The sequence below is a fragment of the Corvus moneduloides genome, chromosome 12, assembly GCF_009650955.1.
Source record: "Corvus moneduloides isolate bCorMon1 chromosome 12, bCorMon1.pri, whole genome shotgun sequence".
In the NCBI taxonomy this organism is placed as follows: Eukaryota; Metazoa; Chordata; class Aves; order Passeriformes; family Corvidae; genus Corvus; species Corvus moneduloides.
In genome coordinates this window covers 4,571,830-4,598,653 of record NC_045487.1, presented here as the reverse complement: position 1 = coordinate 4,598,653, position 26,824 = coordinate 4,571,830, and the positions used below count along the sequence as shown (strand labels likewise).

General features: G+C 43.0%; 1 protein-coding gene across 1 annotated transcript in view; it reads left to right on the top strand.

Annotated features, from left to right (window-relative positions):
* Nucleotides 1-26,824, top strand: part of CMIP (c-Maf inducing protein) — a 131,748-nt gene that overhangs the window by 101,400 nt on the left and 3,524 nt on the right. Inside the window, exons 7-20 of the mRNA XM_032121753.1 lie at nucleotides 693-773; nucleotides 4,028-4,131; nucleotides 4,693-4,797; nucleotides 5,590-5,943; nucleotides 13,444-13,509; nucleotides 14,593-14,619; nucleotides 15,065-15,113; nucleotides 16,545-16,652; nucleotides 19,167-19,283; nucleotides 20,731-20,871; nucleotides 21,793-21,840; nucleotides 22,580-22,726; nucleotides 24,217-24,322; nucleotides 25,386-25,456. Coding sequence (XP_031977644.1) covers nucleotides 693-773; nucleotides 4,028-4,131; nucleotides 4,693-4,797; nucleotides 5,590-5,943; nucleotides 13,444-13,509; nucleotides 14,593-14,619; nucleotides 15,065-15,113; nucleotides 16,545-16,652; nucleotides 19,167-19,283; nucleotides 20,731-20,871; nucleotides 21,793-21,840; nucleotides 22,580-22,726; nucleotides 24,217-24,322; nucleotides 25,386-25,456 — 1,524 coding nt within the window. The remainder of the gene's footprint in view (nucleotides 1-692; nucleotides 774-4,027; nucleotides 4,132-4,692; nucleotides 4,798-5,589; nucleotides 5,944-13,443; nucleotides 13,510-14,592; nucleotides 14,620-15,064; nucleotides 15,114-16,544; nucleotides 16,653-19,166; nucleotides 19,284-20,730; nucleotides 20,872-21,792; nucleotides 21,841-22,579; nucleotides 22,727-24,216; nucleotides 24,323-25,385; nucleotides 25,457-26,824) is intronic.

Below are 26,824 nucleotides of genomic sequence, written 5' to 3'. Positions count from 1 at the left end.
TGATCTCTATCAGAGATGGGCACATAATTGTCTGTAAACGTGTGGGATGGGGTGTGTATAGTTGAAGGAAGGGAAACAGGTTATGGACTTCCCAGAACTGAAGTGGACCAGGGTAATGAGAAGGAGAATTTATCTTCAAAATCCACCCTGCCTTGAGTGGGGGTTGGACCAGATGACTTTCAGAGTTCCTTCCCAATCTAAATTACTCTGACTGATACATTATGATTGCATATTTTATTCTGTGACGGGAGAGTGGGTTGTTGGTACCTTCCAAGCTCCACCACCGGTTTTCAGCCTGGATCCCAAAGAAAAGAGGTTTGTGATATTACACTGCCTGTGAACATCACTTCCTGTCCCCAACCCCTTTCCTTTTAAAACTGTTGGCAGTCTTCAATTGAATTTGACCAAAGGGTTATAAGACCCCAAAATGGTACACTGCAAGTGAGTTTTGGGAGGAAGAGGCAACAGGGAAGGGAATTTGCACAGTTTGTGAGCTCCCATGGGGATCTTCTACTAGATGCCAGCAAATCCATAGGAACGAGCAGTGTTACAAGTGCCCTAATCCCAGGAACGATTAATTTAGCCCTCGGACCTTGTTAATCTTGGGGTAATCCCTGCATGGGGTGTGAAGCCAGGGGAGATCCATGTCCATAATTCCTGCAGCTCACAGCATGACCTGTTGCTTGTTGCAGCACTGCCGAGAGCGCCCGCGGTCCATGGTGGTGATCGAGGTGTTCACCCCAGTGGTACAGAGGATTCTCAAACACAACATGGTGAGTGCTCGTGTCACGGGAGCTCCAGCAGTCTGGAGAAGTTTTACTGCCCTAACTTTTGTAATCAGCAGCTGCTCTGTTCCCTGTAATGTGCTGTGGTATCTAAATCTGCCCCCCAAACTGTGAATGCTAGATGTAATTGTGTGTTACTTCATCAGTGCAGAACTAATAAGCTTTCAGTGGGATCCTCAAAAGCATCTAAGCAAAGCCATGTTTTCAGGGATGTTTCTTTTGGCAGCATTGCCAGTATATGCAGCTCCAGCTCTCTCCCACCTGGCCCATGGCTTGTTGTTTACTCCCTGCATGCCATCCTTGCAGTTAAAACAGTTTAAAATCAAATAAATAACAAAACCAGAATGGAGATGTTGTTGATTTTGAGCTGGGGCCCTCAACACATTTTCTGTAAGACACCAGCAGCTCTCTGTATTTCCATTTTTGTTTAGGCTCATGTCCAATGAGTTCTTACCTGGGTTTTCTGAATATCTTTATGCTTTTCTACTGTTACTCTTCCTTCTTGCTGCAGGATTTAGGTACTCTGTCATTTTATGGCTTTTCTTGCCCAGACTTTCTCTCTTCTCATTGCTGATCAGTTCCTTGTCATTGTTTGAAATAAATGCCGTGCTTTGCTCTCCACCCTGTAGACCAAAATCCCTATCCTGCAAACTCCGAAAATATTCTTGTATGATTCATATTCCTTTCCTAAGAGAGGTCTGGGGTATTTACCAGCTCCCCAGCTTTTGTGGCACATTGTTTCCTGCCATGGTTTTTAAGTTACGTGAAGAAGTCTTACTTCACAGTGCAATGGCAAAGAATAACGAGTAAAATAAAATATCTAAGGCAGTTGATTTGGCTGTGATCTCAAGGATGAACCTCTGTAACTTCATAATCAACTTCTTTTCACTAACACATAATTTTAGAGACCATCTGTTGTCATGCTGTGATTAGCATAAACCCAGTAGGAAACAGATAATATTTTTTATTTTTCCAATCTTATTTAACTCCCTGAGTTTACAGAACTAGGTAGAAAGCCCAAGATGGCAGAAAGGTCATATTCCTGGCTCTGTGCCAGCACTCTGCAGACATGTAAACATTTTTGAATATTCTGTAGTGTTCAATGAAATATTCTGTAAATGTTATTCTTGGATTCCAGACTGATTTTTTTAAAGCATCCAGAGCTCTTGAGGGGTCTCAAATAAAATCTAAATGCATAGTGTAATGCTTGTATTTGGTTAGCTTCAGAGAATTGGGTATATTTACCATACTTAACATTTGCAGATTGAAAATCAACATGTCTGTACCGCAGTGTGTAGTCGGAGAATTTATGGTGTCAGGTATTAATTGGAGTGGATTTGGGCACTTTACCACTCTCTGGGGACTTCTGTACTGAATAGTCCTTTAGAGAATGTGTGTGTGTGCACATAATAAGTTACTCTTTAGGGGGACACTAAACTTCATCACCTCAGGAGGCCCTGTGCAGTCCTTGGGGCAGGAGACTGAGCTGGCTCTTCCCACCTTTGCCTCCAGTTTGTTCTGTGGCCTTTGAAAATTCCTGACGACTTTTGTTCCACAGTTTTCTACCTATAAAATGGGGAAACAGTGTCTCATTTATCTATGATCTTGGCATCTCAAAGGAACAAGGATAGGTTTTTGTCTTGCTGATAATGCTGGTTACATGCAGGACTGGAGGCTATTGTGTGCTGGGTTGTTTGGGAAGTGTTCAGCAACTTCCCAAACCTTTGGGTTTCAGCTGTTTGTAGGCTCAGCCCAAATGTTTGAATATAAGCACCTTTTTTTTTTTTTTGAGCAAACAGTGTAGGTGGTGTGTATTGATCTGTACTTGGTATGTGACAGGGCATTGTATTCTATTTAGAGAGATATTTTATTTTACAGAGGTTGGCAATGACATCCTCTTTATGATCTTTTGGACTTTGATTCCAACTTCAGTTAGGACACCTAGATGGGTTGAAAGCTTTCGTAAGCAAATTGCAATTGCAAAAACTGTCTTGCAAGGCATGTTAATTAAATTAATCAAATGTTGTATGAAGCACACATGGTCTCCTGCCCTTGGATCAAGTGCATTTGCACCTGCTAGAAGGAGCTGTTAGAAGTTTAATGATTTTAATTGTAATACCAAGTGTGGAATTGCCCACAGTCCCTTTGCTGGGTGAAGTTACCAGGCAGCCATCAGTACCAGCAGAGTGACACTTAGGGCTTGAAGGAGACCTTGTTCAGCCTAAGCTGTTTTCTAGTTCTTGGTCATTTTCTCTGGCTGTAAAACTTACCAGATATTCATACAGGTTGTGCTATAGAAGTGCCTGAAACCAAAATGAGTTGACAGAGGGTTTCAGTGCTCTGGGAGTCTATCATCCCTTTTACAGGCCACCACAAGTTCATTACCATTTTTGGCATTTCTTTAAAATTTCAGTTGCCATGTATTTTTTTTCAGGATAACTTCCACAGGCAGCTGCTGGAGGGATAACTGGGAGTGCTTATTTGTCCTCAGTGGACCTTGTTCCCCAGTTGGAAATTCAGCTCTGTAGTTCTGCAACACCTGTGTAATAAGGTTACACCTGTGTAAATGTGAGGAAACGTGCTGTGGAATAACACACACCAGACAGCAGAATTTACTCCTTTCACATCTAAAAATAGCAGGTGATGTGAGGAGATGCAGGATTTCAGTTAGCAGGTGCCTCTCTGACTGCAGGATTTAAGGAAAGTGACTCTTGAGCTCACCTGTCAAATTCACATTGTAGCTGGAGTAAAATCCTGGGAGAAGAAACTGGTCTCTGGTTTTGTACTTGATTGCTTATTGATTGCGTGTCAAAATGATTTTCTCTAAGACCGGAATAGGTATCACACTAAACGTGGAAATATAATATTATTTTTTGAGTTTTATTTTTAAAAATCTGCAGTTAGGAGTGGAAGCCAAAGTGCCAAACAAAAAAATGTATTTCAAAATCAAAATATTAAGTGAAAAGTGCAGAACAAATGTAAATATAGGTGAAATGTTTTGGTTTTTAGTTGTTTGTTTCATTAAACAGATCTTTGTTTTCGAAGTGGGTATAAAGAAGAGATTGGAAACCCTGTCATTATTAGTGGGGAGAAGATTACTTCAGTGTGCAGAGGGGCTCTTCTCTTGAACCTGTCAGCATAATTGCAATGTGAATTCAGCTGGGTTTGAGCTGGTTTCTTTTGAAAACCCATGGTTTCGATGTACATTCACCATCTTCACCAAGTCTCTCCTTCTTGGACAGGATTTTGGGAAGTGCCCTCGGTTGAGGCTCTTTACTCAGGAGTACATTCTGTCTTTGAATGAGCTGAATGCTGGAATGGAGGTGGTGAAGAAGTTTATTCACAGGTTAGTTACATTTAATTTATGGTGTATTTCCAATCCCGTGTCCATGCTTTGCTGTGTTACTTCTCCCAACCCTGCTTTATCTCTTTACTGGCTGTTAAAAGTAGCTGGTGCTTTTTGGTGCTGGCAAACAGCAAATAAATCGGGTCCATCAGACAGCATTGCTGAAGTCTCTTAAAAATGCTAATTTTCAAATAAGGGTGGAGTTTTCTGCCTACTTCCACACTGCCAGCAAATGGACTTTGCTGTGTGCACGTTCTTCTCATACATCTAGACTCAAAGCCTCTGCAGAACGATTCAAATTAACTTTCAACCTCATAGTGCTCACTCGTGTGAGATTTCGGGAGGACTTTAGGGATACCACATCAATTAAATTGATGATTCGGCTTACCCTTGTTCCTAAATAGGGCCATTGGATTTACAGGGTTAAAATATCTCTCTGTTATGGCCGTTCTGAAGATCCCCCAAGGATGCACATCCAGGTCTGACACCTTGTTCTGTCTGACTGGTTTTGCCCACAGAAATCTTCCTTGCAATGATATCATCTTGTTTTTTGTTTTTCAGCATGCATGGTCCAACGGGACAATGCCCACATCCCAGGGTCCTGCCAAATCTTGTAGCTGTCTGCTTAGCTGCCATTTATTCCTGTTACGAGGAATTTATCAACAGGTCAGTATGATTTCCCAGCTGACCACGTGTTACTCCGTTCCAAACCCACCGCACTGCTCAACAAGATCAGTGTGAGATGGGTGTGCTAGAAAACCTGAAAGAAGCTGAACCTTCATTCCCTGGTACTCACCAAGGGAGTGAGCAAAGGCAGGGGTGAGACCTTGAAGAAGGGGTTGTGTGTAAAGCCCTGTGTATCTGCAGCTTTGAACCCGAGCTGCTTTCACAGCGCTGTCTCTGTTATTGTGGAAGATCTGATTCCTCACTTACCGCAAAATAGATGCCGCAGTTCTTGACGCATGAGCCAGTTTCCAGTAGACACCGAGGGTTCCCCTCTGCTGTGTTTCCTGTTTGTTTATGCCTATCTGACTTTCCTCATGGTAGAGTACGGACAGGGGCTGCTCAGTGTCCAACACAAATTCCAGACGCGAGGGCTGCAGACAGATGTCTGGGCATGTACTATAGCCAGATACATACTTGGGCATGGATTCTGTTACAGCTTTGCACAACTTGGACAGGAAAGTTCACCTTTAGTCTAAACTGGCCTGTCAATTAGAATAATGAAAAGCTCAAATCTTTGTAAAGTGGGGGCTGCAGAGCAGTCCTGTTGGAGCCTTTTAATGTTTTTAATTGATTTCAGTAATCTGATTACACAGGAGAAAGCCATCCGATGGGCTGGGGTGAAATGCATTGGGAAATTGCAAAAAATTGTGGCTTCTCAGTGTTGCACTCTCTCTCCCGCTCTCTGCTGGTATGTCTGTCTACTGAGATGATTTGTTTATTTTTAAAATTCAGTCGGGACAATTCGCCAAGCCTGAAGGAAATTCGGAATGGCTGCCAGCAGCAGTGTGACCGAAAGCCCAATCTTCCCCTCCGCCTTCTTCACACAAGTCCTGACCTGGTCTCTCAAGAGGCCACCTTGACTGAATCCCGTCTCAAACCAGTTATTGTCACTTCCAACGAGATCCATGTGGAAGTGGAGCGCAACAACACAGCCAATCAGAAGATGACAGCCAGCGTTGGCAACGACAGCGAGCCCAACCTCATCGACTGCCTGATGGTCAGCCCTACCTGCAGCACCATGAGCATCGAGCTGAGTGCCCAGGCAGACAGGATCCTGGGCTGCTACGTGGAAATACTCAAGATGCTGTGAGTAACTATTTTGAGCAGCTTTTTGAGCAGTGTCACCTTAACAATGGAGGTGCTTTTCCCACAGGCCTGTTGTCTTCAACATCTGTGGCTAGCCAGCATATGGTTATAAATCTTAACTCCAGCTCTGGAGAGTCCAGCCTTTGAAAGAGGCATCTGGCACTGCCAAGATGTTCTAAAAATAGCATTAGGAAGATGAAAATGGAAAGCTTATTTGTACAGTGAGCCTCAGGCATTTTACAGAAGACAGGATGTTGGTGCCAGTGGTTTCTGTTTTTGTTCTTGCCCACCAAAAATAAATAAAAAACCCCATTTGTCTCCTCCAGGGCTCTTAAGATTGCCTGAGACAGAGCTAGAAAAGGCAGGTCTGCTAGGTTCAGTGCTTGTGCAGTGATAGGCAACACCACTGCCCTGACTTCAGCAGGAGTTGAATACGGTTCTTGTTGTTCACTCAGATGTTCTCCATTCATGTGCTTGTAGAAGTTTTATGACTTACTCAGATTTGCTTGTATTAGAGTGGGTCTCTGTTGTTCAGTTGCTTTGCTACAGTGGACCTGTACTAGGGAATGGATGTTCAAATAGTCTTTGCCACAAAATGATTGCAAGAGGATTCCTGGCAGGCAAATCTTCTGAATATCTTAAACAGAAATTAAAGGAAAATGTTCTTAAGGAAAAGCTTGGTTTTCTCCGGATAAATAAATGAAAAGGAATAACAGAAAAGGTGGACTGCAGAATAGGAGCTTGTAATAGAAGTGCAGTAAAACAACTCTGTTGACTTTGACAGCTAGCTCTGGTACTGAGTTGCAGTATGTTTTATGGCAAACTTAAACTTCTACATTAATTAGTTTTAAACAGTGAAAAATCACAACCTGTGAGAATGCAGGGCAGCTCCTAAGGCAGAGCCATGGCTGTAGCTCCACTTGTTTGAGTTCTCTTCCATTCCTGTTCATCCCTTGATTTTTTGGGGCCTGAAGTCATAGTTGAATTTTTTAGAATCCAAGAAATGGTGGGTGAAATCTGGACTTTGCTGTAAACTGTGAGCATGCGCCTACACTGTAGACAAATGCACATGTGGGGTTGGCCTCTCAAGGAATTAAATGAGGTCAAACTGCTGTGATGGAGGATTTTGTGAAGGTTTTGTCCCACATTTTCATTTTTTTCGAAATACATAGTACAAATTTGCAGCTTCACTCTTCCACTCACTGCACAGCTGACTTGCAAATACTTAAGCACTCATTCAGAACTGGAGACAGGACGAGTGAATACAAGATACTGTTCCTATTAGATTTTTGAGCAGGAAGTTGCTGTGAAGGCTAATTTTATATTTTTTTTTTCCCGTGTGGCCTAGGTTCTTCTGCCTTTAAAAATGTTTGCATTAAAAAAGCACAGCATCTGTGTTTGCTTCATCTGGGGGCTCCTAAGTCTCCACGCACCCAGATGCTACATTGAACACGTTGTGTATTTATTCCTGTCCCCTTGACTCTCCCTGTTTTCCATAAACACTGTGCACTCTCCCAGTCCTGATGCTGGTTTGGATGCTGACTCACTAAGCATTGACGGTTTTGATTTCATCATGCAGCTGACACACACTTACAAGCAAATTCACGAACGGGCGTGTTATATGTCCCATATAATTTGCTACACAAAGAGCTCATTTCACTCCCTACCTTAAAATAATCCATTTTTTGGATGTGTTTGTTCTATTTTTAAAAATCAAGCTGTTCAGCAGCAACAGTGAAAATGGGCATGGGTTATTGTCAGAGGTGTTGCGGGTGTGGGGCAGTTTTGGGCCCTTTTTGCGCTTGTACAGCGGGAGTTCTGAAAGGTGAAACCCACAGGATGTGCTCAGTGCGGGACCAGTGGTACCACAAACCTGGTGCAACTCTTCTCAGACTGCCCTGCCAGAGCCCACACCTGCTTGAGAAATCACAACCTGTGAGAATGTAGGGCAGCTCCTAAGGCAGAGCCATGGCTGTAGCTCCACTCATTTGAGTTCCCTTCCATTCCTGTTCATCCCTTGACTTTTTGGGGCCTGAAAGCAGTAATGCAGAACTGAGTTCTGCTCCTGATTCTGCCACTGGCTCACTAGGAGGTTTTAGATAAATCACTTATAAATGCCTCATTTTTCTTATTTGTAAAATATAGGTGAAGATTTTCAATGTTGTTTTTTAAAATGCTGAAACCAGTGATGGAAAAGCATTCCAGAAGGGCTTGTAGTTATTACCAAAAATACAAGATAATGCTGTTGTGATGCTGATTACTTTCATGCTCTAAGTCTCCTTGAACAAAGGGTTTCTGTTGCATGAAATACTATTACTGTACTTTGAAAATCTGAGAATACGAAGAAAGAGAGTTGAAGAACATGCCAGTAGGAAGAAAACATTAATTATAAAACAACTGCTATCCAGGAGCTGAGCTCTCAGCGGGCATTCACTAAAATAATGTTCTTATTAATAACAGTGGTAAGCCAAACATAAATAAGTTGCTTAGCATTGAGTTTGATTGTTCTTTTAGGTGTCTGACTCAGTATCATCATCAAAACAAGAGAGTCACCAGCGATGATATCTTTTTTACATAATTAACGTAGGGCAGCAGGGAGTAATTTATTTAGGCAGATTTTAATTATTGGAAGTCTGGCAAATAAGAATTCTCAACAGTAGCTTCAACAGAGGACGTTTCATTGTTCACCTAACTCTTACACAATGCTTACTTTTTGGGGAAAAAACTCACTTTTAATATTGATGAAGATGTTATTTAATAATCACTGTAATACTTCGCTTTTTGCACAGAATGCTAAAAGGGAAGTTTAGAAAGTTCATCTGTCGGGCTCTTCAAGCACCTAGAATATCTTTGACCCTTTTTCTAATGTAGTTGAGTAACAAAACACAACTATTGCATACTAAAGGAAAGCAGAAAATCATGATTTGAAAGATATTGGCAGATGACCCAAAGTCTGGGCAGATTTTAAAGGAGGCGCAGTCTCTAGGGGAGCATAGTATTTTGGTCCTGCACTCAAAAGTGGATCAAACTTCTGTGTCAATATTCTGTAACTCATTCTGGACTCTGATAGTGTTACTGACACCAGCCAATGCCTCCTGAATGCTACAAGTTTTAAACTGGTGCGTAGAACATGCACTAAATTAATTGAAAAAATTTCCATTGATCGTATTAAATGAGAAGCTCTGAGAACAGCTCAGCATTGCCCAGCTCCCACTTGCATGTTAATGTTTCCATGCTTTTGGGAATGTCATGTACAGTCAAACTTGTGCTTGCACAGGATAACCCTGGTTAGAGAAAGTTGCAGTAGAAGGGGCTGTGTGTCTTCTCCTTGGGCTGGAGAGCTTCAAAGTCTCTGTTTCACCTGAAGGACCCCACTGGTTCCAGGGGTTGGGAAACACTTGAACTGTCTCTGCAGTGAAATCTGGGTGAACAAATAGCAAGGTCAGCTGGCTATGAGAACAGACCCCTCTTGGGGAAGCTGTGTTGGTGTTGTATCATAAGCTGTTACCCTTTGTCTGTGTTAGTTTTTGTTTCCATGGCTGCCTGTAGTGACAAGGGTCCATCCAGATGTCCAGACACTTGTACCCCTCTCTGGGGCCAGTGTCACAACCTGTTTTGGGCAACCTTGTGTTGCTGTTTCCTGATGCTTCCATGCCAACTGTGAGCAGTGGAGCCCATTTCTGTTCTCAGCAGTCAAGGCAGAACCTTTCTAGGGTCTTTCAATGGTTTTAAATTTTCTGCTTTTGAAAAAGCTGAACAAGCCCATCTCAAAAGAAGGCTGAGCATGAAAAAGCACCTCAGTGTTTTGCAGATAGGTTTGTGCCTTGTATTGACAAGGGGTCTGATGAGGCTTTTTCTCAGCCTGCCCTGGCACCCTGAGCTAAACCTTACATCATACAATTCAGGAAGTTGGACCTAGAGCAGGGAAAGAATGGATCCAGGTACATGTCTGGGAGGTTTGGTCATCTTATTATTATCTGGCAACAGAGGTTACCTTGTCAATCTGCTCAGTCTGGAGAACAAGCTGCTTCCAAGCAGTTGTACTTGTCTCTTCATTATCCTCCAAAACCCAAGAACTTGGGGCTTCCAGTGTGTCAGGGATGAGAGCCGTGGCTTTCCAAACACAAACACCCACTGGAGCTTCCCCTGGCTGCTCTGCATTCCCCAGTAGGTCAGTGGCATGCTCTGAATATCCCAAGTGGATTATCTTATGTCATGTTTATCGGGGTTGCCCTGGGCTGCTCGTATGTTTTGGATTGTTTGTGCCGCACATGACACGCAGGCAGGTTTTCATTTTGGTGAAAGGTGATCCCGGGGAAGGAAAATGTATTATGTTGGCAGGCCAGGAGCGATGATGGCCCAGAGGCAAAGTCACTGCAGTTGGGGATTATTTAATTAATATGGCTGTTCAGTGCTCTGGCCAATCCCCCAGGACAGGTTTCAGGGTGAGGGAGGCTGTGAGCAGTGGCAGGTGATGGCTCTGGCAGCTGTCTCTGCTGGCTCCGTGACCCCCACGCACTTCCCAGGACACTGCAGGTCGGGCTGCAGCCTGGCTGCTGTGCTGCTCACCTAGAATTGCAAATCCTGCAAAAATCAGAGCCAGGCAGTCATTCTGCCCCTTTGTAAGGCCAGTGGTGGGATTTGAGCTGTGAGATGAGTGTTGAGCACCCTTTGAAGAGCTGGGAAGGGAGTTTGTCACAGGTGTTGTCCCAGGCTCTCCCTGTAGCTCCGTGCTCCCTCCTCCTCCTGGCCCAGCCTCTTTGTCTGGCTCGTTGCAGTGGTTGTTAACTGCAGCCAGAACTAATCCATCTCCTTTTCTTTCCCTGCTTCAAACACTTTTGTCTTGTGTTGGAGCTTTGAATGGACTGAGAAAAAAAAAAAGAAAAAAGCAACTGTCTGAAATGAAAGAAGAGTGCAGATGAGATGAGCACAGACAGAAGGAAAATGTTTTTGAAAAGGGAATAGGTGGGAGGAGGAGAAACACCGTAGGCTTTTAATAAGTAGTTTAGTTTTATTCTCGTGCTATGTTTGTTTCATGTTTCCTAGCTCAGATTGAAGGGATTACAGGCTGTACAGATTTTATGTTCAGGCCCCACTCATGTGACCAAATTTTATATATTTCATAGGAGAATTCTTTCTTTCTTTCTTCCTTCTCCTCCTGGGGAAGCAGACTGTGGTTTATTTTCACTGCCCTTTCACAGACCTGTCCTGCAGATGGAGGCTCCCCAGCTTCATGAAAAGTCAGAGTGTTACTGTCCCATTCTGTCTACAGTTTCACTTGGTCTTAGTCTATTACAAAACAGCTTTTTTCTTACTCTTGCAATTTCCTTTGAAGATCAGCCATGAAAACTTGATTGGTTCATATTATTAGTAATCACAACTCTCCAGATTGCTCAAGAAGGAACTTCAGTGGTTTAACACTTAGCCTGAGATGTCACTGGAGCTAAGCCTCAGAGTGGGTCTCAGCTTTTAAGCTTCTGTTAGAAAAGATTTGTAGGTGCTGTATCTCATGTGATATAAGGCACCTTTAACACCTCTGAATTTTCTAACTCAGCCTTTTGACTTTCAAGTCTTCTGTGCTCAAAAATCTGTTTTTAAAGTTGTTTGTATCTACCAATAAAAATGTGTTGTTTTTAGAAAAAAGCTAGGAATTTCCAAAGGGTATGTATATTTAAATAAAATAAAAGAAAATGTCTGGACTATGTTCTCACACCTGACAAATGTAGCAAGACTCAGGTTGTGTGGTGAGAGACCTGTGGCACTTCTCAGGGCTGCAGCTATAGATATGTTGCATCAGCTCTCTCCTACAGAGACCTGGTAGTTAAACAAGAGACTTTCAGCTGAACCTCTGAACACAGGTCAGAGCTCTGTGTCACTGACCCATTCAATGTGTCTGTTGGTCAGAAGCAACAAATAATCTTGCAGAGAGCTTTAATTAATCAAAGCTTTGTTGAAATAACCCAGAGAGCTCATCTTGGAGATGCTGTGTCAGAGGTTTCCTTGCCTTTTTTCAGTTTATATGACAAGCCCCATCCTCAGGTGTTTGATGGTATTCACTTCACACTGACTAAACGGAAAAACAACCCCTGTAATGAAGTCCTGCTTCATGTCTTGCTGTTCTGAAGCATTAAACAAATCTGATCATCTTCCTTATTTGCTCAGTGGCTAAGCAGGTGAGGGACTTTTTGTCTCTGGAAAGAACCTTATGAATGTGTGATCACAAAGGGCTCTCTCTGACTGATTCATACTTGCTTCAGGTTTGTGAGACACCCTTTGTCTCTGAGTTGCCCCTAGTTTAGACCTGAGAACAGAATTTTTGATGGAGGAGAAAATTAGGTTCACTGGCTTCTAGCACCACTGGCATGGGCAGGAGGTTTCTTTTTTGGATTACTGTAACTTCATATGTGCGGTTCTGGGTTTTAGTACACTAACCTGCTTTCAGGTCACAGCTTGCATGAGATACCACACACTTCTGTAACCTGAACTCCACACTGCTCTTGGGCAAGTGATAACTGCTTCCCTGGTTGATTTTTCATCACAATTCTTCATTCAAGTGAAACTTCTCTGCTTGTTGTTTCTTAAGAGAACACCGGTCGTGTTTAAATTTTCTTTCTGTGAACATGTCTTTGTGGCCTGTCCAACATCATGTTATTAGTTTATGGACATTTCTGGTTTATGTGGTTCAAAAGATGGATGAGACTTTTGGAAATGCTTCCATCTTCAGTTTCTCTGGGCTAGAACTTTCCCTTTGCAAAACTGCATTCTTTTGGAACAGTTCCTGTGTATATGTTGTCTGTCTCTAATGCTATCAGTAGATACTGTCCATTCAAGAACATTACAGTTCGTTCCTTCCCAATGACACACCACACTTTTATGCCAAGTTTCCAGTAAGCTGCAACCAATAATCTGGGTTTTAACACTGAAATCCAAAGGGTAGCAGCACTAAGAGGAGGTGGCAGGCTTTTCTACATTGTTTCTACAGACACACTCAGGTGTTCCAGCCCATATGAGATTCACTTCTGTGTGTACTCGTTACTACTGAGAGCCAGGGTCTGGGCTTTGGCTGGTGGGTTCTGTGTCAGAAATGGATTGGGGGGTATCTTTGTTTTTACAAATGGGCTTATGTCCTATAGCAAAGAAAAAGTCCAATTACATGCAGAGAAGAGTTGTAAATAGCAATGGCCTGGTAATTGCTCTACCAACTTAGATGAAAGTATTACTTAGTGGTGAAATGTCAACAGGTTTCATAAACAGCAAATGTCTTTAAGCTGACATAAAGAAGGCCTCTCTGGAGGTCACTGTAAATACCAGATTTATTGTGCCTCAATGGAGAATATGCTGAAAATGGAAAGGGAAATATCACTGTAGATTTTGAGAGTGTTTCAGTAAACGAGAAAGGTTGTTGGTGCCCACAGTAAAAAGCTTTTAACTCCTTGAACTAACTGTTGGCAAACCATTTTTAAAACCTGGTAACCTATTAACAAAATGTTCATTTTGCAGGTCAGACTATGATGACTGGAGACCAGCCCTGGCCAGCTTGCTTCAACCTATCCCATTTCCCAAGGAGTAAGTTTGCACTGTCTTAGTATTTACTGGCTTATTCTTGTTACTGGCTTTTTTTATGGTGAAATACACGTCAAGTAGAAAGCGATGGTAATGGGAGCTTTGTGCCTCTAGTATTGATTTAGAAACTGAAGTTGATTTTGGCTGATGCAGAGGGATGTGAAGACCTCCCCATGTTTAACTTCCTTCCCCATTTCTCTCAGATGATCCCGAAGGGAAATATGGTTAACTAGAGACAGGCAGACAGGAAGGGAAGGAAAGCTGGTGAGGAGGAGAGCAAAGTGAGAGATTTAGTGGAGGAGGATGCTTTGCTGGCGTCACAGAGACTCCTGTCATTTGTGCTTTGCATTAAATGAAGAAGCTGCCCTACAGATCAGCTGAGCTCCCTCGGAAACCTATTAATGAGCAGTGGTGTTTATAAAGTGCAGACCTCCACAGACAAAAATTACAACCTGTAATTGTACAATTTGCTGGCTTATCACATCCCCTAATGACCTGATGTCTTGAATCACAGAGGTCTAATCCTCCATGCCAGGTTACCTGGGCTACAGTGAGAGCTTGGAGATAGGTAACAGAGACATCATTACCTAAGTCAAACGTGAGTCTTGGGGGAGTTGTAAACCATACCATGATGCAAGGCACTTCACAAAATGACCATTAATTGCTTTACTGATCTATGATGCTAATTAGCTGCGACCATACCCTAATTACATTGCAATTAAAGAATATACCTGGCTCTCAGAGGTAGCCAAAACTCTGTTTGTAATTACATAATGGTATTGTAAGTCTTTTACTTTCTTCTGACCCAAAGCTCCCACTGGCATTAGTCAGAGCCTTGTCTAAGACAGACTCAAGAAAAGTTACAAGATTTGTTCTAAGTAATTTTCCTCCCTAGGTTAATGAAAGAGGCTTTATCTGATTTTTTTGAAAGATTTTTTTTTGGTCTTATGTGCTGCAGTTGCTTAGCAAGTCCTTTTATTATCTGGAAAGAACTGAAAAGTGCTTGTTTGGTTTTTTGGGTTTTTTTTCCCCTTTTTCCCTTCTCTCAAATCCTCATACTCTTCTGTTTTCTGTTTTAAATTTCAGGGCTCTCGCACATGAGAAATTCACAAAGTAAGTTTCTGGGGCTCCTTTGTTTTATTGAATAAATACTTGTACTAGTCAATAATAGCAGTGATGCATTATTCAGTATTGTGTTTCTAATGGCTTTTATCTGTGAAGGGCTGTAAGCATGTTCTGTTAGCAATAAAAAGTTTTCTTTGTAATTTACTGTGCTAGCAGGAGCCCAAGGACTAAAGCCACTGGGTGCTGATAGAATTTACAAAGGAGTTTGTCAGTACACATCTCTGAAACATTTTCTAGGCTATTGTGAACTGACACTGTCCTTGGTAATTACTTTTAGGCATCATATTTCCTTCCCGTGGAAGGAGTTTAACTTCTCTCCAAAGTGCATGAATATATATAATGTTAGGTGTTATTCAAAAGAAATGTGACACTTGTGCAAATACTGCAACCAGCAACTGCTTATCCTTGTCCTTCTTACTCCTATTTTTTTCAGGGAGCTGAAATATGTGATTCAGAGATTTGCAGAAGACCCGAGGCAAGAAGTGAGTTTGTTGGCAATTTACACAGACTATTAATGGGAGGGATTGCAAATGCACTTGTTCAGATCTCTCCTTAAGTAGTTGGTTTCAAAACACGGTGTGGTTTTACTCTGCCTAAGTCTCTTAAGGAGTAGTGGCCACTCAGGGTGATTTATGTGTCAGGTTTATGTGTCATCACCTCCTTGTCTTGCATCAGTTGATGTCCTTGTTCTGCAGTAAACTGCAACCAGCAAGATTTTCCCATTCTGTGGGATCACTCAGAGCTTTTCATCTTCTGTACAAAAAAAAAAAGGGAAGCAAAATCCACGGATCCACGCAGCTTACAAAATAACAGGTTTTATGTGGCTGTGTTTCAGCTATGTTGTGTGCAAATGACCGTAATTCTTGTGAATTGGCAGCAGAAAGGGGGTGGGAGGTGTGTTACTGGGGTGAGAGTGTTGCTGCAGCGCTGCACTCAGAGCCTGCTCAGCATCATCAGCTTTGGCTGAGTCAGAGGGAACCTCTAATCCACAGTGATTCTTGCTTTTGGCATAAAGGCAAGAAAGCTCCCTCAAACTGTGGGTGAAGCTGTATCACTGCCCAGAACTCCTGGTTTCCATGGGTTTAGCTCTTGTGAGCACCAGTTACCCTTGTCAGATGAGACCTTCTTGTCCTAGAATGGCACCAGGATTTCATCTGTCACTAGTGTTCTGTGCTCAAAGGAAAGGATTTACCTCCCACACACACACCCCTCAAAAATTGAAGTGGAACATCTGTTTCTTCAAGTGAAGGAAAAAAGAAAAGGAAAAAAAATAAAGCTTAATTATGACTTCTCTATTAAATTGTGGGACTAAATATAGTAATCTCTACAGTGGGCCAAATTTAGACTAATGGTTGCTCACTGGTGCCAGTTCTCCAGTGCAGCTTCCGTGTTATATATCCCTGTTGAGTTTTCCCTGTGGATTTCCTTCACCCTGACTCTGGTCAAATTTTATTAGAGAAGGAGTAATAAGAATTTTTAATGATTGGAATGAACAAGCCATCAGCCACTGCATTTGGTATGCAGATCACATCAGATGTATAGACACACATGCTGGGAGGACGGGGGGAAAATGACAGAAACTCAGAAATTTGTGGGGGTTTTTTGTTTGGGTTTTTTGTGGTGTTTTTTTTCCCAAGTGAAAGGAGCTGTTCTAGATTAGAGCCGTTTTGTATTTGGTTTGTGTAAAGGGAATGAAAAGGGCCATGCAATTCGTGATGATGCAGCTTCCCTCCTCGGTTATACTGACAAAATGGATTCTGGGAGTGGAGACTGGCCTGCAGCTCTGTAGATTGGAATATTAACCATGAAATTTCCAGCAGTGCCTGGTTTTGCAGTTACTTTTGGCCCGGTGTGGGAGACTGGTGGTTATTGGCAGGAAGTGTAACCTTCCCAATGTGTTCACTTCTTGGCAGGTCCACTCGTGTTTGCTGAGTGTGAGGGCTGGCAAAGACGGCTGGTTCCAGCTCTACAGCCCTGGGGGAGTGGCCTGTGACGATGATGGAGAGCTCTTTGCCAGTATGGTACGTGTCTGCAGTAATGGGAGTTTAGAAACGTCTTTGCAGTAAGTAGCTAATGCCTAGTTGGCAGTAACAAGATTTACTTGCTTTTGTCAAAAAATAAATTATCAAAATCGTGATTCTGTAAACCATGAGCATTCACCAGAAAATCCAGATCTTTCTGTCACCAAATCCATTGGCCTCCCTTGCAGTCACAGTTTGGTTAGCACGTTACTGTTCTCTTTTTGAACCTTGGCATGTTTTCTCGCTGGTAGTGCAATGCACAAACCATGCCTGTGCATATGAATGTATTTTTGTATTTATAAATACATGTGTTTGTGTGTCTGTATCAAAAAACTCTCAGGGAGCATGCAATACTGGGAGACAGGGGAGACAGGCTGTTCTGTACATGCACACCTATAGTTTGTGTTTATAGGCTACCCTGGAATTTGAAACCAAGTTACATTGACTTAATCAAAGGATGGATGGATAGATATAAAAAGGTGTTATCAGTGTCTCTGCCCAATTACATTGTTGTGAGGAGGTGTAATTAGAAACCAGCATTCCATTTCCAGCAGTTATTTCTTTTGTAACTCTGAGAAGGGCTAGACAGAAAATAACAGGTTTTAATCAGTGATGTGATTTAAGCACTGTCTTCCTGTGCAACCTGGGTCAAGTCACGTAGGTCTCTCTCTGTATTGTTTCTCCATATACCAAGTAAGATGGAAATGAAATTACTGCCTTTCCCTGCTAAGGGGGAAAACATTTGTTGAAGTTGGCTGTTGGGCACACAATGAGGTGTCTTCCAGGGGGGTCCACACTTTGTGCATCTCCCTCATGCTGCACATTTTGGGACATGAAGAACGTACATGTCTGTCTCTACCCTTAAATTCAGATGAATCAGATACTGATAATGGAAGAAGACTGTTTACAAAAGGTTTCATCCCTATTCACTGTTTATCTGTCTTTTCCCTTTGAAAAGAAAATTTCTTCAGAACTGTATCATTTCTCTTGAGAGCTGTTGTGGTTCAAGATATTTGTGAGCATCAGGAGATGGCATGCATGAGAAAGCACAATGCTAACACACATTAATATGCAGTACTCTGTGCCCTTTGCAAGGATGTTGATAAATACTTAAAGAGCTGCTAACGACCAACGATAAAGTTTGAAAAACACCCTGTTCCGAGATGCACCTAATGTTACTTTACTGTCAGTGTCAGTATTTCCCATTGCCCAAGAAAACCTCTAAAAAAACTTAATGAAAACTGCATTAAATTAAATCCCTTTTCGCTTCGAGGTTCATGTTTTTAAAGGCCACCTGAGCTGATGGATGCTTAAGGAAAAAAAGACTTTTTGTTTTTCTAAAGAGCTTGCTGGTAGTGAAGCCATGATTCACATAAAATTGACCTCATCATGGCACGGTTGTGATATTTTCAGCAGTATTGAACATAATGCAGGCAATGCCATGAGCCAGGAGGGCCACAGAACGTATTTACAAGGTTATTGTAGAGTAGTGCTGATGTTGAGTCCACATAATGGAGCTCTTCCTGCCCAGGCTATTGGAAAATGCAAATTCTCACATAGTGCTCTGCAGCAAATGGTGAATCAGCCATCTGGGCTATGAATAAGACTTTCTTCTAGGAACCCAAATTTCTCTGCATTTAATCTCTAGGGCTTTTGCATTGGAAATATAATATGGCCAACCTCTTTTGTGGGAAGAGACTTACATTTGATTTCTACAAGTGGCTTTGCATTTCTGCCATAGGTGTTACTATGTGATATCACATGGTGCTTTCTGGAGCTTGCAGAGAGTCTGCAGAACAGTTTTGTCAGCTCAAGGACTCGATGGAGTCTCATTCAGGGGATGTTCTCAGCGGTTCTTTCCTTTCAGGGAAAACTGAGCAAAAGACAAAGCAAGATACTGGCCCAAGAGCATGAAAGCTCATGAAGTCATCTCTTACTTAGTGCTCAGGACTGCCAGATTTTCTTAAAGCAGTCCTTCCTTCCTCAGTCAGCTCCTGTCTGTTCATCCTGAACAGGTGATTTTTTCTGTCACCACCCCTTAACCAAGGCCAGCAGATTGCCAGCAGCACTGCCTTTTACCGAGACACCCAGCCCACACAGCCCCTGCTCCCCAGCTGGCATCTCCAGAGAAACCAAAGTGCAAACAGATGTGAAGGCAAAATCCCCAGTGGTTCCCTTGGGGCTGGATTCATCAGGTTACTGGGAGTGGGGGCAATTGCACAGCTGCTCAGATGTTTCCTGGGGAGCCTCTGTCAGGCTGTCAGCTGGGCTCCTTTATGGAGAAAAACTTCCCACTCCCTCAGATCTCACTGGGCATTGCCTTCTTCAAGACCTCATTTCCATTCAGCAGTAAAGCTGTTGAGACACTGCAACCCCTCTCTGTAAAGAGAGTCTTCATTCCTTTAGGTTTATTGCAAATACTTAGCACTTTTTGACTGCATAACAATATCCCTTCCAGAGGTGTATGTGTTTCTTAGGCCTACACCCCTAATTTTACCTCTGTTTCTCAAATAGGTTCATATTTTAATGGGATCCTGCTATAAAACGAAGAAGTTCCTGCTTTCACTGGCTGAAAATAAATTAGGACCTTGCATGCTGCTGGCTTTAAGGGGTAACCAGACAATGGTAGAGGTAAGCCCTAAAAACATGTGGTCATAGAAGTTTATGAGCAGTGTTCAGGTTCCCACTGCCTTTCCCAGAACTGGTTCTAGCAGATGTCAGGTTTGTGTTGTGTCAAACACCAGCAGTGGGTGGTTGTGTTTCTCTGGATTAAGGGAAACAGAATATTGTTGTTTTGCAGACCTGAGTGTGAATTAAATGAAAGGTGAGTGCACGAATTTGTGGAGAAAGAGATTGTTTGCTGTAATGCAGCTGGAGAGGTTAGGATGGGAAATAAGTGGCCATGATGGTGCAGGCTGTGGTGAGAGATCACAGTTCACAACCACAGGGCTTTTCCATGATGAAATGCCTGATTCTTGTCTTGCCACATACAAAATGAGCAGTGCACAGGAAGTGCTTTTATAAAACCTTATTTGCTTGAGTTAATACACATTTTTTAATGCTTAGGATTTTTTATTTTTGTTGTGCTAATAGTTCATAGTATTTTTCTGGGTTTCTTGAGAGAAGTTTCTTGATAAATGTCATGTTATCAGTGGAAAGAGAGTGGATAAATAGATGGAAGGAGTTACAATTTTTCATTGACTTAGATCTGTGCATGCTAATTTAATCCAGTAAATAAAGGAGCATACTGCATGCATTTGAATATAATGTTGCTGGTTTTTTTTTTCTTCATTAAAAATAATTGAAATTATGGAGGGAATAAAAGCTTCGCATTTTAATTGCAATGGCATGATATATAGCTGAAAAGGAAAGGCAGCATGGAGGGGCAGCTTGTATCCTAAATCCATGTGACCCACTGGAATCATCCCTTGGGATCTGACTTGCTTCTGGCAGTCCCTTTCCCAGGGTGAGTTGGGTGTGTTCCCAGTGAGGTGGGGATATCCTGGCCACAGCAGTGAGCTCCCAGCATCATCCTCCCTTGGAGTCTCTCTGCCCTTTTCCTGTCCTGCCTCGTGGACTGGGTACACCTCACACGTGTTCTACTTGCATGGAAATCCCAGCAGTTAGGGATGGAAAATCCAGCCCTTAAGGAGCTGCTTGGCTCTGCTGCTGCTGGTGTGCAGTGTCCCAGCTCTTCCAGTCCCCAGCCCAGCCCGGGGACCTGGGAAAGAGTGGATCAATTGTACCTGTTCTGGAGAGGGCTGTGGCATGGAGCCATCTTCCCGACCTGATGCAAATGACTGCACCTCTCAGTCAGAAGGAATGGGCACTAATGGGAGGCAGGATAGACAGGCTGGCTTTTGGAGATTACACTTCATTCTTTACGAGTAAGAAAGTGGTTTCATGTGTTGGAAGGGCCATAAATATTGCTGTGATATCCTCTAATCTAACCTCCATAATGCATGCTCTAAAAACTTACCAGGAATTTAAACCACCAAACCCATAGTGTAATTAGGATATTTGGAAGAAATGGAATGAAAGCCCTGCACTGACCACTCCCATTTTGTTCTGCTGCTAGATTTTGTGTTTGATGCTGGAATACAACATCATTGATAATAACGACACCCAGCTCCAGATCATCTCCACCCTGGAAAGCACAGACGTGGGAAAGAGAATGTATGAACAGCTGTGTGAGAGGCAGAGGGAGTTAAAGGAGCTGGTATGTCACCCTGCACATATTGCCATAGCACGTTGGGGTCTGTGCTCTCCACAAATGGAGGTACAAAAGAAAGACAAGCAGGGTGTGAAATTCCCAGTTAACAACAGGATGGGAGCAGTACTTGGAGGATTTCACTGTGAATATATATACTGTGTGATATTTACTGATGTGACTAATCCCATACTATGTTTATGAATGATATTCAATAACCTGCTTAGGATCTGTGTGAAGGAATAAAGGTGAAACCCTGCTGTCTCAAGATCTTACAAGTCAGCTTGTCAAATTCTGCCACCTTTTGACATATGAGTAGCAAATGGTTCTAGTGCTGGCCAGCATTTCTGAATGCTCTGGTATTTGCAGCATTTCACTGAGATGGTCTTTAGGTCTAGTTCTCAGAGCTAGAGCCTACAGAAAAAAATTCTTCCTGATTTTTAAAGAGAGGACCTACAGATTTAAAATGGACCTGCTCTCATTAGCACTTTTTCACCTATGCAAACATACCCACAAACTTCCTCTTCCTTTCTTTCACATTTATATTTGTCTTTAACCCCTGCTCCCAGCCTGAAAAGTAGATGTTTCTTTTGAAGTCAAACAAATGATTTTATCAGCTGCGCCATCTTAACCCCTTTGCTCACTTTGCCCAGCATTTTAAAGTGGTTTCCTTTAAAGTGAAAGTAGCCAAATGCTGGCAGGCTGAAGCAGACAGAAGGCACGAAGACCCACTTAGCTGTGGTTAGTGGGTGTCCCATGGGGAGCCACAGGCACACTCAGTGCAGGAAAAGCAGGGATGAGGTAGAAGGGCTGGCAGGAAGCTTTGAAATGGGAGCAGGGTTTACTCTAGTGTGAGGAGCTTGCTGTACTTCAGTGAGTCTGAAACGTAGAATGGCAGCTTGTTTGACCAAAATATCTTCTCTTTTACAGCAAAGAAAAGGTGGCCCCACAAGGTTAACACTGCCATCCAAGTCCACAGTAAGTTAATCATGTCAATAGAAAAACAAGCTTTGTCTTTCTATATTTAAACACTTGATTTATGTTTGCCATGTGGCACAGTGGTTTTGGGCAGTTGAGTGGGGAGCCATTCTACTTGCTCTGTCAACACAACTGGAGTTTACACAAGTAAGGGCACATTTCTGCTCTTGGGTCTATGCAACAGTTTCCAACACCAGCACCAGGCTGTCATATTTATAGTGGCGCTCAGATTTGGAATGGCAGATCTGGGGACAGAATTTTACATTAAAAAGGCAAACTTCGCAATGTCCAGTTCTGGATTTTAGTCATGGAAGTCTCAAAAAGACCCAGCACTGTTGCATTTAAGCCTGGTGCAAACCCAGACTAACTTCACTGAGGCCAGGTAATGGTGCTGAGCACAGCTGGGACCTGGACCTTGTGGTTAAATCTTCATGAAGTTCAAAGACCCATCTTCAGCATTTGTTCCGACACTGAAGCCTTTGTGTCTCGTAAGGATACGCATGCAAAGGACATTTTTGTCCTAATGTTTGGACAAATTTTTCCCAGGGTGTGTGAAGCAATGCTGCCACAAGAGCCCAGCTGCTTGCCAAACAAACAGAAACTGCTCTGTGTGGTTCTCTGTTACTGTAAACAAGCGGAGCAGTTGTGCAACTCGCTCTGGTTACCAGTATGGGTGACACTGCACGGTCTCAGCCTGGGCATCCACAGTCTCTCTTACCAATCTCCTGTCTGCTTCCAGGATGCAGACCTGGCCCGCCTGCTGAGCTCAGGATCTTTTGGAAATCTGGAAAACCTCAGCCTGGCCTTTACCAATGTGACAAGTGCTTGTGCTGAGCACCTCATCAAACTGCCTTCGCTCAAGCAGCTGAACCTGTGGTCGACTCAGGTAAGTGCTCTGCAGCCTGAGGCTCAGAGCAGGAAGCAGTGCTGACTAATTCCAAAATTCCACACTACGTCAGCACAAGAAGAGTGTGTGAAGAGGCTTGCTTAGATAACTTTGTCCTCCTGCTATTTTTACAGGGCCTTCCTGTGGTTTAGCTCATCTTGGCAGCTGATTTTCTCTTCCCCTTTTTTTTTTTCAATTTTTAATATTTGTTTTATTTTTAATTATAAAAGCGTTGCTGCTCTCTTGGGTTGAATGTTCCAGTTGGACATGGTTGCTACTGTGTACTGAGTAGAACTTGTGCTGCTGTTCATCTGAGAAGTGCTTCTGCTTTCACCCAGTTAGGATGAAAAAATTATGCTGTGCAGCTCATGTGGTCAAGCAAAGCACAGTGTCTGTGCAGTTTAGGCAAAGAATTGCTTGAAAACTGAACAACCCAACAGCAACAAAAAAGCCCTCAAGATAATGAATAAGTAGAAGGAAATTATAATGAGAATGTGATTATTTTGTAAGCAAAAAGAGACCAAGTTAACTGAACAAATTATTCAGCTGTTGATTGAAGGAACTTCTAAAATTCAATTTTTCTTCTACATTTCCCTGCTGATTTTGCTTGCTGAGGTTCTCCACTGTGAATAGGTTTTCCCCATTTTCTGTTAGCACCTATTCATAGTGCTCACTGAAAATATGATTATTGTCAGTGCAATCACAAAAAGCAGCATTTTTTTAACCAAAATGTCATGTAAATATTTTGTTTTGTTTTCCTAACTACTTTGTATCCCAGAAATATCCTTTTTTTTTGTATGGGGAATATGAAGTAGAAACTGATTGCTCTCTTGTTTTAAGACTGTTTGTATCTCCTCCAGATTTGTCTTAACAATGTAACTTTTGCATTTGAAAAACTTCGATGCTTTTTGTTCAAAATGAGTTTGATTTCACTGAATGAAGAGCCTGCTTTTCGTGTGGTTTTTTTTTTTTTAAATTAAAGAATTAAAAAAGGGTTTAGATTCCATTTTATTTTGCGATATCCTGGTTTCCATTAATCTAGAATTTAGAAACAGCAGAAACCAACTGGGTCAATAGAACAATTACCAATCAATAGTACATTGTTCTTGAGACCAAAATAGCTAATTAATACCACTTGCATCGTGCTTTTTTTGTGTGATGTGGTTGGGAACTGTCTGAGGCTGCCATAACCATCGTGTATAGTCTGGGTGGGAGCCCGCTTGTACAAAGTCCAGGCTTCAAAGGCACCACTCTAATTAAGTGATGGCCTGTGGTTAAGTGCACACAAGTCACTTAATTTCTCTGTTCCCCGCCTTCGAGACAGGGATAAAACTATTTGCTTTCTCTGCTGTCATTTGTGATGGTGGCGAGCGATTGGAATGTGGCTTTGAGGGCTCAGTCCAACCCCGTTTCCATGGCTCTGTTTGCACTGAGGTCCTTGCAGGAGGTGTCGGTGCCTTGTCTGACTCGGCTCTGCTTGTGCCCCACAGTTCGGCGACGCGGGGCTGCGGCTCCTGTCCGAGCACCTCACCATGCTGCAAGTGCTCAACCTGTGCGAGACCCCGGTCACGGACGCCGGGCTGCTGGCACTGAGCTGTGAGTGACAAAACGGGGGCTGTGTGGGACACTTGTGTGGAATTCGTGCAGGATCAGGCAGGAGATGGATCTCTCATTGCCATGGCACTGCTTCTGCAGGGATTTAGGACAGGCCGTGGCTGTGTTTGGGTTTAATCTTCCCTTCTCCCTGCCCAGTCCTGCAGCCATCCGGCTGCGGGATGGGGACCTGAGCCTGATGGCACTGAGTGGCCTCATGTGGGCTTTGTCCTCCTGGGCCATACTCTAGATCTTGCCTCTGGCTTCATGGCACCTGTCTCCATCTCATGTGGTGACCTGTTGCCCAGGGACCTCCCAGATTTCTTCCCATGGCTATCCCCTCTGGGTGGGACCTGGCCTTGTGGTGCAGGAGGGGAAGATTGCAAAGCCATCTGGCAGCTTCTCAGTCAGTGCCGCAGGTTCCGTACTCCTGGCAGTTTTTGTTCCTTTGTTTTTAGGGAGGTGAAACTCTCCCTGTTCTTAGTTTAAACAAGGCAAGGCAGAGTGAGGCATCCAGGATTCCCTGAGCACTGAGAGCTGCTCGGTGTGCTGGAATGAACCTCCCTCCTGCACCCAGGAGTGCATTATAAACCTCATTGTTGGGTTTAGAGGGCTACTTTAGTAGGCTTGATCCTACGCAGACGTGCCAGACAGGCCAGTAGTTATGGCTCATCTTAGGAAACTATTCTGCTAAGTACTGGAGCCTAAAATGGGAATGGGGGGAGGAGAGGGAGGCCTGCCAGATCAGTGAGCACCACGCAGAGCACTGAGAACGGGCACTATTCAGAATAATGTGCAGGAAACCGATTATGAGAAGTTGACTGAACTCCTTTGAAGTCAGCAGACTTAAGCATATGCTTGATGGCCCTTCCTAAATAGGGACTTTTTCCTGGATGAGGGCCCAAACAGCTGTTTATCCGTTTGTATTTCTGTATTTTACACTATTCAGCTTTTTCCTGGGAGTGTTGCACATAGTCATGTCTTGTTTATGCTTTGGCCTACTGTAAGCATGATATTTTAAGAAAATGCAGCATGATCATAAATATCTGTGTGTTTTCTCTTTCAGCCATGAAGAGCCTGTGTAGTTTAAATATGAACAGCACCAAACTTTCAGCAGATACCTACGAAGATCTCAAGGTATTTGTGAATTGCATCCTCTAGAGATGAGAAGTAGCTGTAGCAAGAGCATGGTGGTGATGCCTAGGGCAGGGAGAACTGACCCTGTGGAGTGGGTAGCATGAAAGTTACCTGAAGTGGTGAAGTGGATTATTTTGGGGATATAATTAATGACTGAAGGCAGCATTGTGAGGTTTCCAGCTTTGATGGACTCAGGAAACATTTAATATACTGAATAGAGAAGCATGAGATAGAATCAGGAGCTCAATCTTTTTGCCAGTGCTATCAACAGTAAAGGCTTTATCAGTAAAAGTTTCATAAATAGAAGCATATTGATTGTTTCTGATGAGGATACAGAGACAGGTACAATCTAGTGCACACCATGTCCTGTACTGTTAACAGGACTAGAAGTAACTTGGGTGAACAGGATCATGGAGCTTTGATTTGGAAGGCAAAGGGAGAACTAAAAGCATCGAGGAAGATGCAAATTTATCTTGACACCTCTAGGACTGGAATTGGGCTCTGAGCAGAAACGTCTGCACAGATGCCCAGTTCTGAAATTTGACATGTAATGTCTGGTTTTTACTGTGACTTTATAACTGCTTAGGAAAAATGGTGTAAAGAACCAGGATGTAGCCCCAGGGGGTTTCAGACAAAGCTTGCTTGAAATGTGTTGGCTTTTATGACTTCATGTGGACTTTGCCTTCGTTCTGGTGGTGTGTGAGTTGCCTCTCCCAAAATCTTACCTCAGAGACCCAAGGACTCAAGATGAAACTCGACATTTGCTTGTCTTGGATGTTGAAACAGATTGGGCCAGGTTTACTGAAAAGGTCCCAACCTTGGGTTGAGTTTGGAACTTGAAGCAAGTTCTATAACTGCTCTGCTTTCAAAATTCACTGCAAACGTCTGTCTTTGGTTCTGGCTGTGGAGCCAGGGCTCCCCCAGGGACTCAGCTGCAATGCTGCTTGCATGGAGTTTTCAAGATCAAGTTTTCAAAACTTGTGTCACAATTGTATATGCAAAGAAGTCGTCCTTGGAATTAACAGCTGGCTTGCAGATGGGTTCACACAATGGAGCTTGTTTCAGGCCCCAGGCATTTACAGACAATCAAGGTCAATGCTGTATTTGGCCCAGGGCTCTGAAATCGCATCTATTGAAAGGCTCCCCCAATCCCACGCCTGCTTCTGAGGCCCTTTGCCACTCACTTCTTACTGAAACTCACATTTTCCTAACCAGTTCCCTCTGCTCTGGTATTGCATTAATAGTCCTTAGCAGCAACACAAGAAAGTGACTTGCCAGGGCAAACAGCAAAACTGGCTGTGAGCAAAGTCCTGATGATTGCAGAGAATTCAAAAAGCTGAGAAAACAGACAGGCATCACTTTTTCCCC